The sequence below is a fragment of the Brassica napus genome, chromosome C5 (genome assembly GCF_020379485.1).
Source record: "Brassica napus cultivar Da-Ae chromosome C5, Da-Ae, whole genome shotgun sequence".
NCBI classification, from domain to species: Eukaryota; Viridiplantae; Streptophyta; class Magnoliopsida; order Brassicales; family Brassicaceae; genus Brassica; species Brassica napus.
In genome coordinates, this window is record NC_063448.1 from 43,525,980 (window position 1) to 43,540,545 (window position 14,566).

Below are 14,566 nucleotides of genomic sequence, written 5' to 3' on the forward strand. Positions count from 1 at the left end.
CGAGGTTGGGCTAGACCCATTGGTTTATGCAGGTGGGTTTATGAGGATGAGATCCCTGTGCAAACCAGATGATCAGTACTGATTGTGCCATGTTTACATGTTTGGACTAGGATAGGATAATGAGATAAGAAGTTGCTTCTGTCATGTTTAGCTGTACATAAAAACATATAAGCAATCTTAATAATGATGACATCCACCTTCTAAAAAAAAATTGCCAGCTAATTCCTAACGCTACCTCAGAAAAAAAAAACATTTTCCGGAAGAAAAGAAAAAAGAAAAAGAAAAATTGTGAGTGGAAGACAACTCATGAATTGGTAAAACGACAAAGCAATAGACGTCAAACGACACCAAGCTGGCTCTGCTGTCTCAGCTCTTTCCTTAGCTTCTGAGAAAACAGCCTGCAAGCATCCAAACTCAGATCCACCGCCGCAGCTAACGCCACGTGCGCTGCTGCATCCTCCGTGCATGTCACGTGCGTCACGCCGACTTCCACCTCCGGTTTGCTCTGTTTCCCCACTCCTTCCACCGAAGCCGACATCACGAACCCTCTGCTCTGCGCCGGATGCTGCGGCAGTAAATATCCGAAATCCGACCCGGACCCTGATCCTGGTCTCGACGCGGGTCTCGACCCGGAGCTGGAACCGGATCCGAGATCCAAACTTCCCTGAGGACTCGTTGTCGGCGTGGATCCCGCGGTGGTAGTCCCGCCGGTGACGTCAATAACAAAACTCCCGCCATTTTTCAAACTTATAGACGACGATGCGGAGACCTCGGTGGCGATTCCGTCTTGGAAAAGCTCGAATCGGTAACCGAGTGAATCAGAGTAACCAGCTTCACGCCATGCCTCTAGTCGTCCCCATGGCTTCCACGTGCAACCGTCGGGTCGGAGAATAAGCCACGCGCCGGGACTCGATCGCGTCACGCGGTTCGAACCGGGGGATGGAACGAAAGGTGTTACCATGGAGGCCATCGCTACGGGTGACCCGGAGAGATCATGGACCGTTACCGACCAACCTTTTCTCTCCTTCGAAGGCTGTTCCTTCTCCGATTTCATCGAAGATATGCAACTACTCCTCGTTTCAGACATCATTGACGAACTGTGTAGTTTAATAACAAAAATCAATTTAGCTTGGGTTTTTAAAAAACTTTTCTTGCTATCAAAGTAAAGAATATATCTGAAATGTTTCTATTCATAACTAACCTGTGAAGAAGATTCCGATCGCCGGAACCGGAGTTTCTAGCGCCGAACTTGCAAGTGAACACGGCTTGTTTGGTGTTTCCTTGTACTTGGAAAACCTGAGGGCTACACTCTGGCTCGCCGTAGAACTGAAACACGAATCTCGGGTCGGGTTCAACCCGTACGCTAACGTGGAGCTCCGGATCCGGTCCAGTCTTATTCCTCCTTTTCCCCCTCAAAGCGACCCATCCGTTATGCGCCAAACACGTCTTCGTCTCCGCAGCTTTCAAATCCAGCGAAACCTCGAACCGTCCGAGCAGCTTCTCACTCGCGGAAGCGAGTCCACACGACGCGCCAGTAACGCCTTCACCGCGTGAGTATGTCTCGACGGAGAGGACGCTTAACTTAGGCTTATTCAAAGATGCCTTGATCTGATATTTGCTTAGACTGAAGAAAGCTGCGACGGTTGAGCAACGCGTCTCGGATTCAGATTCGGTTCGGAAGATAACCGGAGCAGAGACGATTTGGCGAGGGAAGCTCTTGAATTTGATTTTGCAGTAGCAGTTAGGAGGTGATGTGGAGGAAGTACTGATTCCGGAAACAGACGGTGCAGATGAAGAAGAAGAAGAAGACGGCGCCGGGAATCTAACGGCTAAGTTCCCGACTATGATCCGTACGAAAGAGCACGGATCCATTTGAATTTTGAGATTGGCGAGAGAGCTAAAGCAAACACGATTAAGGTTTGAGAGAAAGAGAGATGCTGGGTGAAGAAAGAAAAGAGAACAAGGTATAAAAATGGAATGAGTTGAGAAATAGAAACAGCCTGGAAAATAGCTGGGGATTGTATATTGAAATAGTAATTAATTATAAAATATATATTTGGTTTTGACGAAAATAAAGATTCTGTGGGGTTAATGTGAAACAATGAGCTTACCTTCTTCACCTATCAGATTCCAGAGAGGCAGAGTTGTTTTTTCTTTTCATTCTACTTCTTGTTTCAAATCTTTTTATTTTATTTGTTTCCTATACTGAATATTTTCTCAAGTCTTGTTTTTGAACTGAAAAATTGTTTAGGTAGCTGTATGATTCATGCAATCGTAATAAATTGCTTTGCTGGGATATGTATACCATTACTAAACAGTGGAAACAAATATTTCTGTTGGTTTCGATATGATTTTGAACTCATATGCAAAATTATTAATAACAGGAACAAAAAATAATAACAATAATAATAGGGGAACACCGTGGACGCATGCAAGAGGTTAATCGCCGTCATTGGCTACCCAGGTGGGGACTGAGATAAGCCACAGTGCATCCTCGCTTACGCAATCTTTTATCTGTCTCTCTGTTCACCACTTCGAGATGAGAGATGAGCTGGCCCCAAAGTGGAGCTCTTCAGTATTTAGTTGGCATCATCATCTTCAGTGGCCTACTAATAATATGGATTCAATCAATCTATAATTATTTCTTTTCATTAAAAGTCAAGATAATTATAACAATATTAAAACAGAACTTAGCCTCTCTCCTCTATCAACATTCTCTCTCAACCTTTCATCTCATCTGCCACTGAATCTTACTCTCCGGCGTACGGACGTCGCGTCAGAACGCGTACCGGAGCCGGAAGGGTCTCTTCTCCTCTGTCTCGTCTTCCTCTTTGCTCTACGTCGTCTCTGCTCTCCCTCTCCCGATATGCTTAATCCTCTAGGTTCGAACTTGCGTCGCCGGTGGAAACTTCAGTCGCGAGGAGCCGATACAAGGTAGGGGTAGCTCTTTTCTCCGGAATTGCGGTGAGGATCTGGCGAAGTAGAGCGATCTAGAGTCGACTTTTGGGTTTATGGAGAGATTCACTTTTCCCTTTTATGGATCTCTCGGGTTCTCTGTCGTCGAGGGGTGGTAGCAAAGGGTCTTGTCACGGTGGCTTCGGCGGTGGTCTGCAGCTGCGGGTCTGTTGCTGGTGCTCGTGCTTGTTCGGTTATGGTGGTGTTTGCTTAGGATTTCTTCGGGTCGGAGAGATTCCGATGCTTGGCTTGCCGTAACCAAGAGTTCTCTCAGGTTCTTTGAGGGCTTAGGATACGAGGGTTGAAGGCGGATGTGATCGTGGCGAAAGTGTCCGGTCTGATTTCTTCGTGCGTGTGTTTTCCGGTTCACCTCGAGTGGTCGTCTATGGCCATGAGAGGTCTTCTTGTTGCCTCGCAACTCTTTCAGAGCTCCTGCTCATGGCTTCCTGTTTTGTTCTTCTCTGAGAGTAGGTGATGGCTTCACTCGACGAGTTCAAGTCTCTCGCTCATCATCGTCATATCACACCCCGTGGCTCAGGGGTTGATAGTTCTTGATCAAGAAATTGGTCCTTTGGTTCTCAAAGGCCTTGGTTGCTTAGGCGGTTCTCGGGGGTCATTCGCCGCCTCAGAGTCAGCATCCAGTTGAAGCTCACATCCCGGCGCCATGGTGATTGGTTTTGTTCCTTCTACGGTGGTGAGGCTGGCATTTCTTGCACAGGTTTAGAGACTGCTTTTCAGAAAGTGGCGGTGGAGGCAACTCATCTTTGTACAGGTTTCGTAGATGGCGGAAGCGAGTGCTTGCTCGTTTTGTGATGCGGTCAAAGTGTCGGTGGCGCTTTATACGAGCTGGCCTTGGTGGCATTCGCAAGGCATCCCCTATATATTATTTGTGAAACATTACAACTTCTTTTTGTAGCCACATGTCATCACTAGGATGATTCTTAGAATTACTAGAGAAATAGGTTGGTCCATCTAATTATATAATAAACTTTTTAATAAACTAACCATAAATTCATTATTAATGTCAATTATTATTTTCTTAAATAAAGATTACGGAATTGTCTAATGTGGGTAAAGTATATATGACAATTAATGATTTTGAATAAAAAAGATCTGATAAAAAAAAATGTATCTTCTATCAAATTTGTTTAATTTAAAACTATTAAAATAACTTTAAAAAAACAAAATAACCATATTATAAAAATTTAGATTTTTCTGTATATTTTATATTTTGAATTTTTAAAAATGACTATAAATTACTAAAATTGTTAAAAGTCTCACATTCAAATTTTGCGATCCATGGTTTAAAATTTTTGTTATGACAAAATACAAATGATTACAAAACCATATAAGTAAAATTCTAATTTAATTAATCATTAAGATTTAAAATATATATGTATATATATATCATTCTAAATTAAACTATAAACCATATTGAATAAATAAATATTTTAGTTTCAAAATTTACTTTGAATAATTTTTTTGATAAAAGTTTTGAACTAACATTGATAAATTTTTTTAAATCATCAATTACTAAAATTATTAGTCCCACAATGAAAATTTTGTTATCAGTAATTTAAAGTTTTTGCTATTAAAGATACACATGATCAAAAAAAACATATGAGTAGAAAACACCATTAAAAAAAATAGACATTAATATTAAAAATATACTATGTATGTTAATATCATTTAAATTTAATTACATATCCTATCAAATTTAAAAAAAAAATTGTTTGTATTAATAAAATTGATTTATACGTTCGCACCAATTTTATTATATATGTAATAGTTACTGACTTTTAATTATTTAATATATATTTATTATTTTATAATATGTAAGACATAAAATAATTTATATATATAATTTTTATCCCGCGCAAGGTGCGGGTCTTAATCTAGTTTGTAAGTATATGATCTCTCCCCTTAAGTCGTCTTGTGCTTCATAGACAGAGAAAGTTATGAGCTTGTGGAGATCATCGGGAACTAGCTACTCCGGAAACGTCAAGGGAACTCCCGGCATCCGTGGAAACGCGGAGAACCTCACTTTCCCGAAAGTCACGTTGATGGTTGAGAACAGCTACCGATATCGAAGGATTTCAAAAAACATCCTAGCGGAATGTGCCGGGTTTAGTGGATGGGCGAAGCTAGGTTTGTAATAGTCAGATTTCGATAATTTTGTTCAAAGCAAGCTTGTAACTGTATCTGATTCCCGATCTTTCGGGCAGATTTTATATATTAATATATTAAAAAAAAAATTATAACAATATTAAAAATGCTTTTCATTAACTTCTGTAATTTCCTTCACTAACTTCTGTCGTTTTGTTCCCACACGTATGGTTTCATCATATCAAATCGACATTGTTATTTTCATTCATGAGTTTTTTTATTAACTAAGTTACGAATTAGTAGAAAATAATGAGAAGCTTGACAGATAAAAAGGTTAAAATAGAAATTAAATGAGCAAGAAGAGCAATCTGTACTACAGAGAGGAACTTGAGGAGACTGTCGAGCGGCAGCTGTATGGCCCACCCACACAGAGCGGTGCGAACACTAATAACATAAATAAGCGATTTTTAAAAATATGCCCTCATATTTATCTATATTATTATTATTATTACTACTATAAAATAAAGTTTCCTCACTCCTCTTTCTTCTACGTCGACTGCCACCTAGATAAGAATTCAGGGTGTTTCATGTACCCTTCTTGTTCCAAAACATTAAAACCAGTGTTATAAAAAAAGATAAGTAATTTTTTCTACACGTGACACGTGTCTGAAGCGTTGTGTTTCATTAAAGCTTACCGTAACGAGATTTTTCTGTTTGATGCATGTTGGGTTCTGAGAAAGGAGCTTGCGTCCGGCCCAGAAGAGAAGTGCTTCGCGTTGTAACCCTAATTGCTAGATCGAGACTGCGTATCGACTTTCCTTTCCTGCGGCTGCAACGCCAGAGTTTCTTTCCCTGGCCGAAACGGCCGGAGCTGTAACTCCGTCTTTATTGCAATAAAATCCATCGTCCAACAAACACAAAGAGCCGCCCAACAAATGCTCTTTTGTCTTCATCACCTACACGTTGTATTAGGGTTCATGTTCTTTCTGCGACTAACATTGTTTTCCTTCATTCTTCGAACCAACTATGGAGTTTCAAGATGTTCAACTCACGTGAAAAATAGCTTTGTGAATCTTCAGTGGCGACTTTATACCTTCTCCTCTAATCAACGAAACGTTACGAGTTATTGATTCATCAGCTTCGAGCACGATCTGTCATTGAATGCAGCTTACCCTTTTGCAAGGCGGTGCCTTCTTGAACATCATCTTCTCAACTGTAGAAAACAGTAAAGAAAAAATTTCTCTCTAAAATGGCAAATTCATCAATCTTCTTTTGAAGTTAGGCCGATGTTCTTCCATTGTGGAGGAGATGAAATTCCTCAGATTCTGAAAGCCATAAACATGGGGAGCTGATGGGCTGGGTATGCTCTTACTGGATTCAAGGGTGATTATGTTCTTAAACTCATGTTCATGGTAAGATTAAACTATTTCGGTGTGTAATCTCAACATTATCAAGCTTTTGAATTTTAGATCTTTATTAAGGTGATTTTGCTTTTAAAGTCATGTTCTTAAAACTAAACTCATGTTCATAGTGTTCTTTACTGATTATCTTATGAATGATAAATTTATAAGCCGTTTGTAGATTTTGCTTCCCTTCTTAATGTGTTTCACGCGACCCTTATGTCGGTCACTATTAACTCAGTGAGTTTTTTTCTTACTGCAAACTTATTTACTTTTCATTAATTCACTTCATACTCATCTCTGAAAGATTCTTCCGCTTGGTTTTACAGAAATGGATTCTGACGAAGTCGATATAATCCAACTCCAAACGCTCCAGCCTTATCATCCTGGAAAGATATTGAGCATTAAAGAAGCTTTTGTAACATTAACCATTTATTTGACGAAGCGGATTAAAGAAGCTTTTGTAACAATATGGATTCTGACGAAGTCGATATAATCCAACTCCAAACGTGCCATTATGTTTCCATCTTTATTCATTCGACTGCTTTTCTTTGCCATTACATTAAAACATTAGGAATGTTTATTTTTTGTAGGTACTCAGAACACATACAACCCCATACACGACCCAATTATGACCATAGTGAAACCACACTTGGAGAAAGTACAAGTTGTCTTAGAGCCATATACCAAAAACGTAAGGCACGGCTTTAAAAAGTTGGTTGAGTCCACCAAAGTCTACCATCGTTAGGTCCGTATAGACCATGTTTCCTGTTAGTTTTTTGAATTCAATATTAGAGTTTAGTAATTTCACTCTGTTGAAAACCAAGGCTCAAGAAATGTTGAAGAACAAGGAGATTACCAAACCGGTTGCAAAAATGGATTTAGCTTTGGTTGGGGTACGTGTTGTCTACCATTTGCAAATGCATTACATAATCTTCTCAAACTCTTTAACTTTCTAAACCCTTTTTGTACTTCCAACAGGCCACAGTTTGATTGGTTCCCCTCTCATATTCATCATCAAATTGCTTTCTGCAGTCTCCAAGTAAGCTATGAACATCTTTCAAGAATAGTATGTTACTTTTACTTGAAAAATTTCAATCCTTTGTATCAGAAAGTAGTTACTAATTTTCATCTTTTGTTTTCAAGTCAAATAGTCCTAAGGGGAAGAAGAGATACAGCCATAAACAAGAACCAATCATTGGATATCGACGAGGCAAACACCGTCTCTATCACCATCAATCATCTACCACCTCGAATCAGTTTAGGACTTTACTAGGATTCTGGAGTTAAGTTTTTGGTTAGACCATTTTTTTTTTGTCTGCTTGCTATGTGATACTTGATCTAATCTTTGCTTGAGACTGCTCCTACTTACGAATTATATGATTCCAGTCACTGTGATGTGTTTGTCTAAGAGTTTAAACACGTCCCGTCTATTTCTATAGCAATGTGATACTTGAGAAGAAAGCGTTCTATGTTTTATGTTACTAAAGTGATCTACAAGCTTTGTTTCTTTTCTCTATTTCAACCTTATTTGAGTCTCTCTCTCTCTCTCTCTCTCTCTCTCTCTCTCTCTCTCTCTCTCTCTCTCTCTCTCTCTCTCTCTCTCTCTCTCTCGCTGTTTCCTTCAAAATGATAACCTAACATTCTTCTATTTACTTGTGGTGTTACAGGCTCAGCTTCTTAAAGCTTGCGGCACAACACCAGGCTCACCGGTTAAACTTAGGAAAGCATCTGAAAACCTGGAAACTCCTCAACGTGGAAAACAATTTACATCTTCCCAGTTTGATTCTTGGATCTCCACTCTGATGCAGTGTCTCACTTGGATGAGAAAACACCTGAAGCCTATGGAGAGGAGGTTTCAGAGCAAACTCCTAGCAGGTGAAGATGTGCCAGATGTTACTTTTCTTAGCTGGATTCTTACATAACTTAATAAGTTCTGAAGGTTTCAAGGATCTTGAATTTACTCTTTTTTTTTTTTTAATATCAGTTGCATAACGGATTCCCAAAACAGTGCAAAGATCTCCACTGGATATAGCCATGCTGGTGAAGAAAGCCAAGGAAGCATTGGTGCTGCATTCAGGGGTGGGGTGGATATAACCACCAAGTTGCCACTCACAGCAACGGGAAAGAGAAAGTCAGTGCGGTTTGAATGTGATTTTGATCAGTCTTACTTATATATAGGTTTGGGGTGTCATTATTATGGAAACGAAAGGGCGCAAGTAAGGATTTTAGTCATACATCATTTTTCTCATAAGTCCATATTCCACACACCCTATGGGCTTATTAGGGGAGGGGTCCCATTCGTTCTGTTCGCTACACGCCATCCAAAATGAACCTAGAATTTATTTATATATGCTGAATTATCATCTAAAAAAAGTGACGATAATTTCATTTGATAAAATATCAATAAGTAATAAGTATGTGTACTACAGTGGTTATTAAAATATGAATTTTGTATATATTGATAACATATGTATAACGTTTGATTTAAAAATATTCAATAGATACATATTAGGGCAGTTCTTTAAAATATCTATTTTTAAGTTTTTGTCACAAAAATAGCATTCAAAAAATAAAATGATCAAAATCGATTTTTTTATTTTTTTATTTTAAATATTTATTTTTTATTTTTTTTTAAATTTGAAATCCTATCCCTAAAACTCTACTCCTTAACTTTAAACCCTAAATCTAGATTAGTTAATCCTTGGATATAATTGCATACATACTCTTTAATAAAACTTATTTTGGTCATTTTCCTACTTCAAGTTTATTTTTGTGAAAATAAACTAAAAAGGCTACTTGAGAAAAATTTTCATTAAAAAACCACGTAAAGCTCCAACATATATAATATATTATACGCATCGACTTCTAAACACAAACATTAAAATAAAATGTAATAAATTTAATCTACATAATCCCTCCACACATAAAGATTCTTAACAGCTATAAACGTTCTAATACATTTCTGTTGCAAATGCTAACACAAAACACATGCAATCAAAAAACACAATAAAATTGTCATACAAATCACACGTAAGTTATATTCTGTGTGAAGCGCGGATCGATTCTAGAACGTTTATAGTTGGTTCAACCGTGAACCGGTCAAGTAGTCTGATTGGATCCATGCTAGGTAAAGTTTACTGTTTTACATAATTAAAAATACATTTCAAAGAGAGTAAGAAATAAAATAAATATTAAAAATATATAAAACATAAAAAACTTATATGTTAAATCTCAACCGCAATTCTGAATAATACCAGTATTAAAAAATGTAAAATAATGACATAATAAAATGTTTTTTAGTTAGATAAAACATATACTTTTAAATACAAATAATAAAACTGAATAATAAATAAATTTTAAAATTATTTTTACATTATTAAAATAAATAAACATATATTTTTATAACATAATTATTATTTTTAAGAGAAATTAAAATATTTTTTATATATAAATTATTAGTTATATTTAAAATTGTTACCAAAATGAAAAGTTATTAGTTATATTTAAATTGTAAAGACTTTTAAAATATATTTGAAATATGCATCGATGTAAGAAAAGTAAAATATATTTTCATTTATACAATTTCAATAAGCCTATTAAAAAAGTTAGTCAACAAAAAAGGAAGCTGAATATTAACACAAAAACTACATAAATAATATTAATGATTAATATATATTATTAAACTAAACATTTAAAAATTTAAAAAAATATTAAAAAGTATAATAAAAATCCGGCCCTTAGGGCGGGCCGACCCTAATTTGTTTAAAAAAAAGTTTAGCATTATCATTATCAGATAGAAAAAACAAACAAACTGAATAATAATTTTAAAACTTTTTTTTTTGTCAACAATTTTAAATTTTTTTTTCTTCTCCTTGTCTTTTACATAAACTCATTGACTAGACTTTCAAAAAATATATTTTTTAATAAATTTTTCAGTAGATAAAATAACTAAATCAATAATTAGTTTGCGAAAAAGCTGAGCAAAGATAATATTTTAAAATTTTCGGCTTTGAATTTGAAAAACTCCTTTTAGAAACCAACAAAATATTTGAAAATTATTAAATAATAAATTAATTAAAAAGAAGAGGCTTAAGTATAAGATTTGTAAGAGAATGTGAGATGAAAACTCTGTCAATGTAAAATCAAAGTGAGTAGAAGAAACAGTAACCCATAGTGGAAAGTTCTTTTACTATCCTAATTGGTCGTAAGATAAACCAAAATAGCTTTTAAATATCTTATGAATTTGCGTAGATTTTGTGAATTTTGAGAGCTAATAGATTTTAAAAAGTTATGTGGATTGTGGAAATTTATATACATTGACTTATGAAAATTATCATAGCTTTTTTAGATTGGTATAGATTTTCATGAATTTGTATTACCACTTTTCTATCATTTTTTTTTTGTAAAATAAATATATAATTTATTTATTTTCTAAATCATATAGCATGATTATTTATTATTTATTTATAATTATAAAGAAAATAATAGTGATATATAGAACAATTTTCTTAAATAGCCAATTTTAAAGTTTTGTCACAAAAAACATTCAAAGAGGAAAATGAACAAAAACAGTTTAATTTAAAATGCAAAAGACTATTTTACTCATTGTTTTATAGATATATAAGTAGTAAAAATTAAAATTAAAAAAAAATATTTTTTAATATAATTTTGAATTATATGTTTTCAAATTCTACTATTTTTATAATTTTTATGATTTTTCTACTCTTTTAAATAAAATATTGTTTTCAAATTTTCTTATTGAAATTCAAAAATGATTTTTGAAACTATTTTTAAAACTTTTATTTTAAAATTAATAATATATGTAAATGTAGTTATTAATTTTTATATTCAAAAATATAATATTTTTAAAATAATTATATATTTAAAAATGTAAAAGTATATAAATGTAATGAATTATAGTTTTGGACATATAATTTGGATTTAAGGTGCAATATATATTTGGTAAGAATAATTATTTTGTTTTCTAGGTAATTATCACATGGATTTTGAAAATCAAATGGATACGTATGATATTTTGATAGTTGAGTCTTATGAGTAAAAATGAATAGAATTCATCTTCTAATAACACTAGATTTAGTTAGAATTAAAAAATCAATAATAACTAAACTTTTTGAATAACAAAAGTCTTCCAACAACACTAGATTCACAATCAATCACTAGCGTCTAGCAACTAAACTAAAACACACAAGAGACACAAGATAACAACACAAGACGACTGGGTTTCGTAAGTTCCGGCACACTGTCCGCCTTCTCAGTCGTCCTCCGGCGCCACTCGAGACGTCGCCCCCCACCTAAACCATCCCTGCCAGGTCCTCCCTTCCTCATGGGGAAGAAAAGAAACCCAAAGAAGTCCCCCGCAAAGAAAAAGAAGAAGAAGCTCTATTCTCCAGCTAGCTCTAAAGTGATAAAAGCTGCAAATCCGGTGTCTCTTTCAAATGTCTCACCGCAAATTATCGTCGATGATGACACCTCGCTCGATTCTGCTACTCGTGCTTCCCCTGTAGACGGATCTGCTTCCCCTGAAGATGGATATGCTTCCCCAGCAAGCCCGATCTCTGAGTCTAAGTCTTCCGCCTCTGTGAAGGTTGTAACTCAACCGTGCTAGAGCCAAACAAATCTACTAATGATGTATTTGTGAAGGTTATGGAACCAACTGTGCCAGATACGAGCAGTCCAACAAATGTCGCTACTGTGAAGGTTGCTCTACCAGCTGTGCCAGAACCGACAATAAACATTGCCGAAACCGAGTCGCCGATACAAGCACACCCGGTCTAGGAAACTGCAAATCAAATCCCCACCAAACAGACAAACACTTGGTGCAATAAGGCTAAAGGGATGGGAAAGAAACTGCAGAAGAAGGGTACTCCCTACATGCTGCCGTCTGGTGAAGCTTGCATCAACATTCCCAACTCAGTCATTGAAAAGAACAAGAAGTCTTGGGACTGTTTTGTTTTAGGGCAATTCTATCATGATCCCCCTTCTCAGGGCACCATCTACAAGATTGTGAATGGAATATGGAGCAAGAACTACAAAGATATTACAGTCTCGGAAATGGAAGGATTTGCGTTTCTCTTTCGCATTCCAAACGCCTCCACCAGAAACTATGTCATAAAACAACGCCTATGGCAGATAGAGGGTCAGACAATGTTCGTCGATAAATGGGAGCCTGGAGTAATCCCGACGAAACCTGAACTATCCCCTGCTCCTATATGGCTGGAGCTGCGAAACGTTCCATTCCAATTCTATAACGAGGATGGTCTGGAACGCATAGCAGGTCTAGTTGGAGAACCTAAATTTCTTCACCCAAATATGGCAAACAAGACTGTTCTGGATGTGGCCAAGGTCTTCACCATAATAGACCCGAGGAAACCACTATCCGAAGCTGTCAATGTGAGATTCGACTCTGGTGATATTGCGAGAATTCTAGTCTCAAGCCCCTGGATGCCTCCAGTCTGCCAGCTTTGTCATGAGATTGGTCACATATCGAAGAGATGCAAGCGTGCGCCGATATCATGCTCCATCTGCAACTCCACTTCTCACTCATCTGAGAAATGCACTCGGCAAAAGAAATCAGAGGAAAACCGTAAACCTTCAAGACGGCACAAGTCCAATCCTCCAACACAACAATGGCAGGTGCGACAAGAATCTATGCCAAAAAGCGGTTCAGTCGTCACACCTCACCTTCAAAAGAGACGCTAATAAGGGATAGCAGTGGACTTACTCCCGCTGAGAAAAGACTGAATGAAAACGAAGATATCAAGCTGAGTGTGAGAACATACGATGATAAATCATCTGCTTTAGAGCATGACTCTTCTGACACCTACTCAGAGGACTCGGAAGGCTACCATGATGACCACGAAAACTTCATCAGGGTTCAATCCCGAAGGAGTAAGAAGAAAAACCGAGGGGTTATTCCCTCCAAACACTAATATCCATGTATATAGATCTTTTTTGCTGGAATGTACGCGGGTTCAACGTATATAGTCACCGCATCGGATTTAGAAAATGGTGGAAGAAGAATAAACCACTTTTTGGGGGTATTATTGAAACCCATGTAAAGCAGCCTAAGATTCAGAAGTTCATCAATGGCATCTTACCTGGCTGGAATTTTGCTGAGAATTATAGCTTCTCAGACATCGGAAAAATCTGGGTGGTGTGGCACTCCTCTGTTGCTGTCACAGTGCTGCAGAAATCACTTCAATCTATTACTTCGGAGGTTCGGCTTCCGAACCAATCATCTGTCTACATCATTACCATTGTCTATGCTTCAAATGATGATGAGCAAAGTATGGAGCTATGGTAAGAGCTAGTCAATCTAAGTGTGGATTCTAGAATCATAAACAAACTGTGGATTGTTCTGGGAGATTTCAACCAGACCCTTCATCCGGAGGAGCACTCTAGACCACCAACGCTCAACATTGATACCAAAACGAGACTGTTCAGGAAAACTCTACTTGAAGCGGACCTAGCTGATCTGACCTACAAGGGTCCAAAGTTCACTTGGACAAACAAGAGTAAGACTCATCTGGTTGCAAAGAAGCTAGACAGAGTTCTCGTTAATGATGACTAGCTCTCCTTAAATCCAGATTCCATTGCTATCTTTGGAGAACCAGATTTCTCTGACCACGCCGTCTGCGGTGTGCTATTGAAACATGTGTCGGTTAGAGAGAAATGTCTTTTCGCTTCTACAATTTTCCACTACATAACGAGCAGTTTATGGATCATCTCACCGACCTGTGGTACTCTGCGAATGTCACATGATCAGCGATGTTCACCATTGCAAAGAAGCTGAAGTTACTAAAACCGGGCATCAGGACGTTCAGCAGAGAAAACTATTCCAACCTTGAAAGGTGTGTGGAAGATGCTCACAACACCTTACTCGCTGCTCAACAGGACATTCTAACTGCACCATCTGAAGCTAAGGCAATCATGGAAAGGTTGGCAATGGAGAAATGGCTAACACTATCTAAAGCGGAAGAGCGTTTTCTCCTTCAGAGAGCACATATAAACTCAATCCAAGGAGGTGACTGCAACTCAGCCTATTTCCACAGGCTGATAGCATCAAGAAGATCATCAAACCA

At 37.1% G+C, this 14,566-nt stretch overlaps 1 protein-coding gene across 1 annotated transcript; it reads right to left on the reverse strand.

The window, feature by feature from the left end:
- Positions 1-120: 120 nt before the first annotated feature.
- On the reverse strand, positions 121-2,207 carry LOC106425149. The gene is made up of 2 exons (XM_013865875.3): positions 1,202-2,207; positions 121-1,097 (listed from the first exon to the last, which is right to left on the reverse strand). Exons 1-2 carry the CDS (start codon positions 1,870-1,872, stop codon positions 338-340), a joined length of 1,431 nt encoding a protein of 476 aa, XP_013721329.1. The 5' UTR covers positions 1,873-2,207; the 3' UTR covers positions 121-337.
- Between the last annotated feature and the right edge of the window lie 12,359 nt (positions 2,208-14,566).

Coding starts and splice junctions, on each gene's coding strand:
- LOC106425149 (XM_013865875.3), bottom strand. CDS start 1,872: ATGGATCCGTGCTCTTTCGTACGGATCATAGTCGGGAACTTAGCCGTT. Junction 1,098..1,201: donor GATCGGAATCTTCTTCACAG/GTTAGTTATGAA, acceptor TAAACTACACAG/TTCGTCAATGATGTCTGAAA.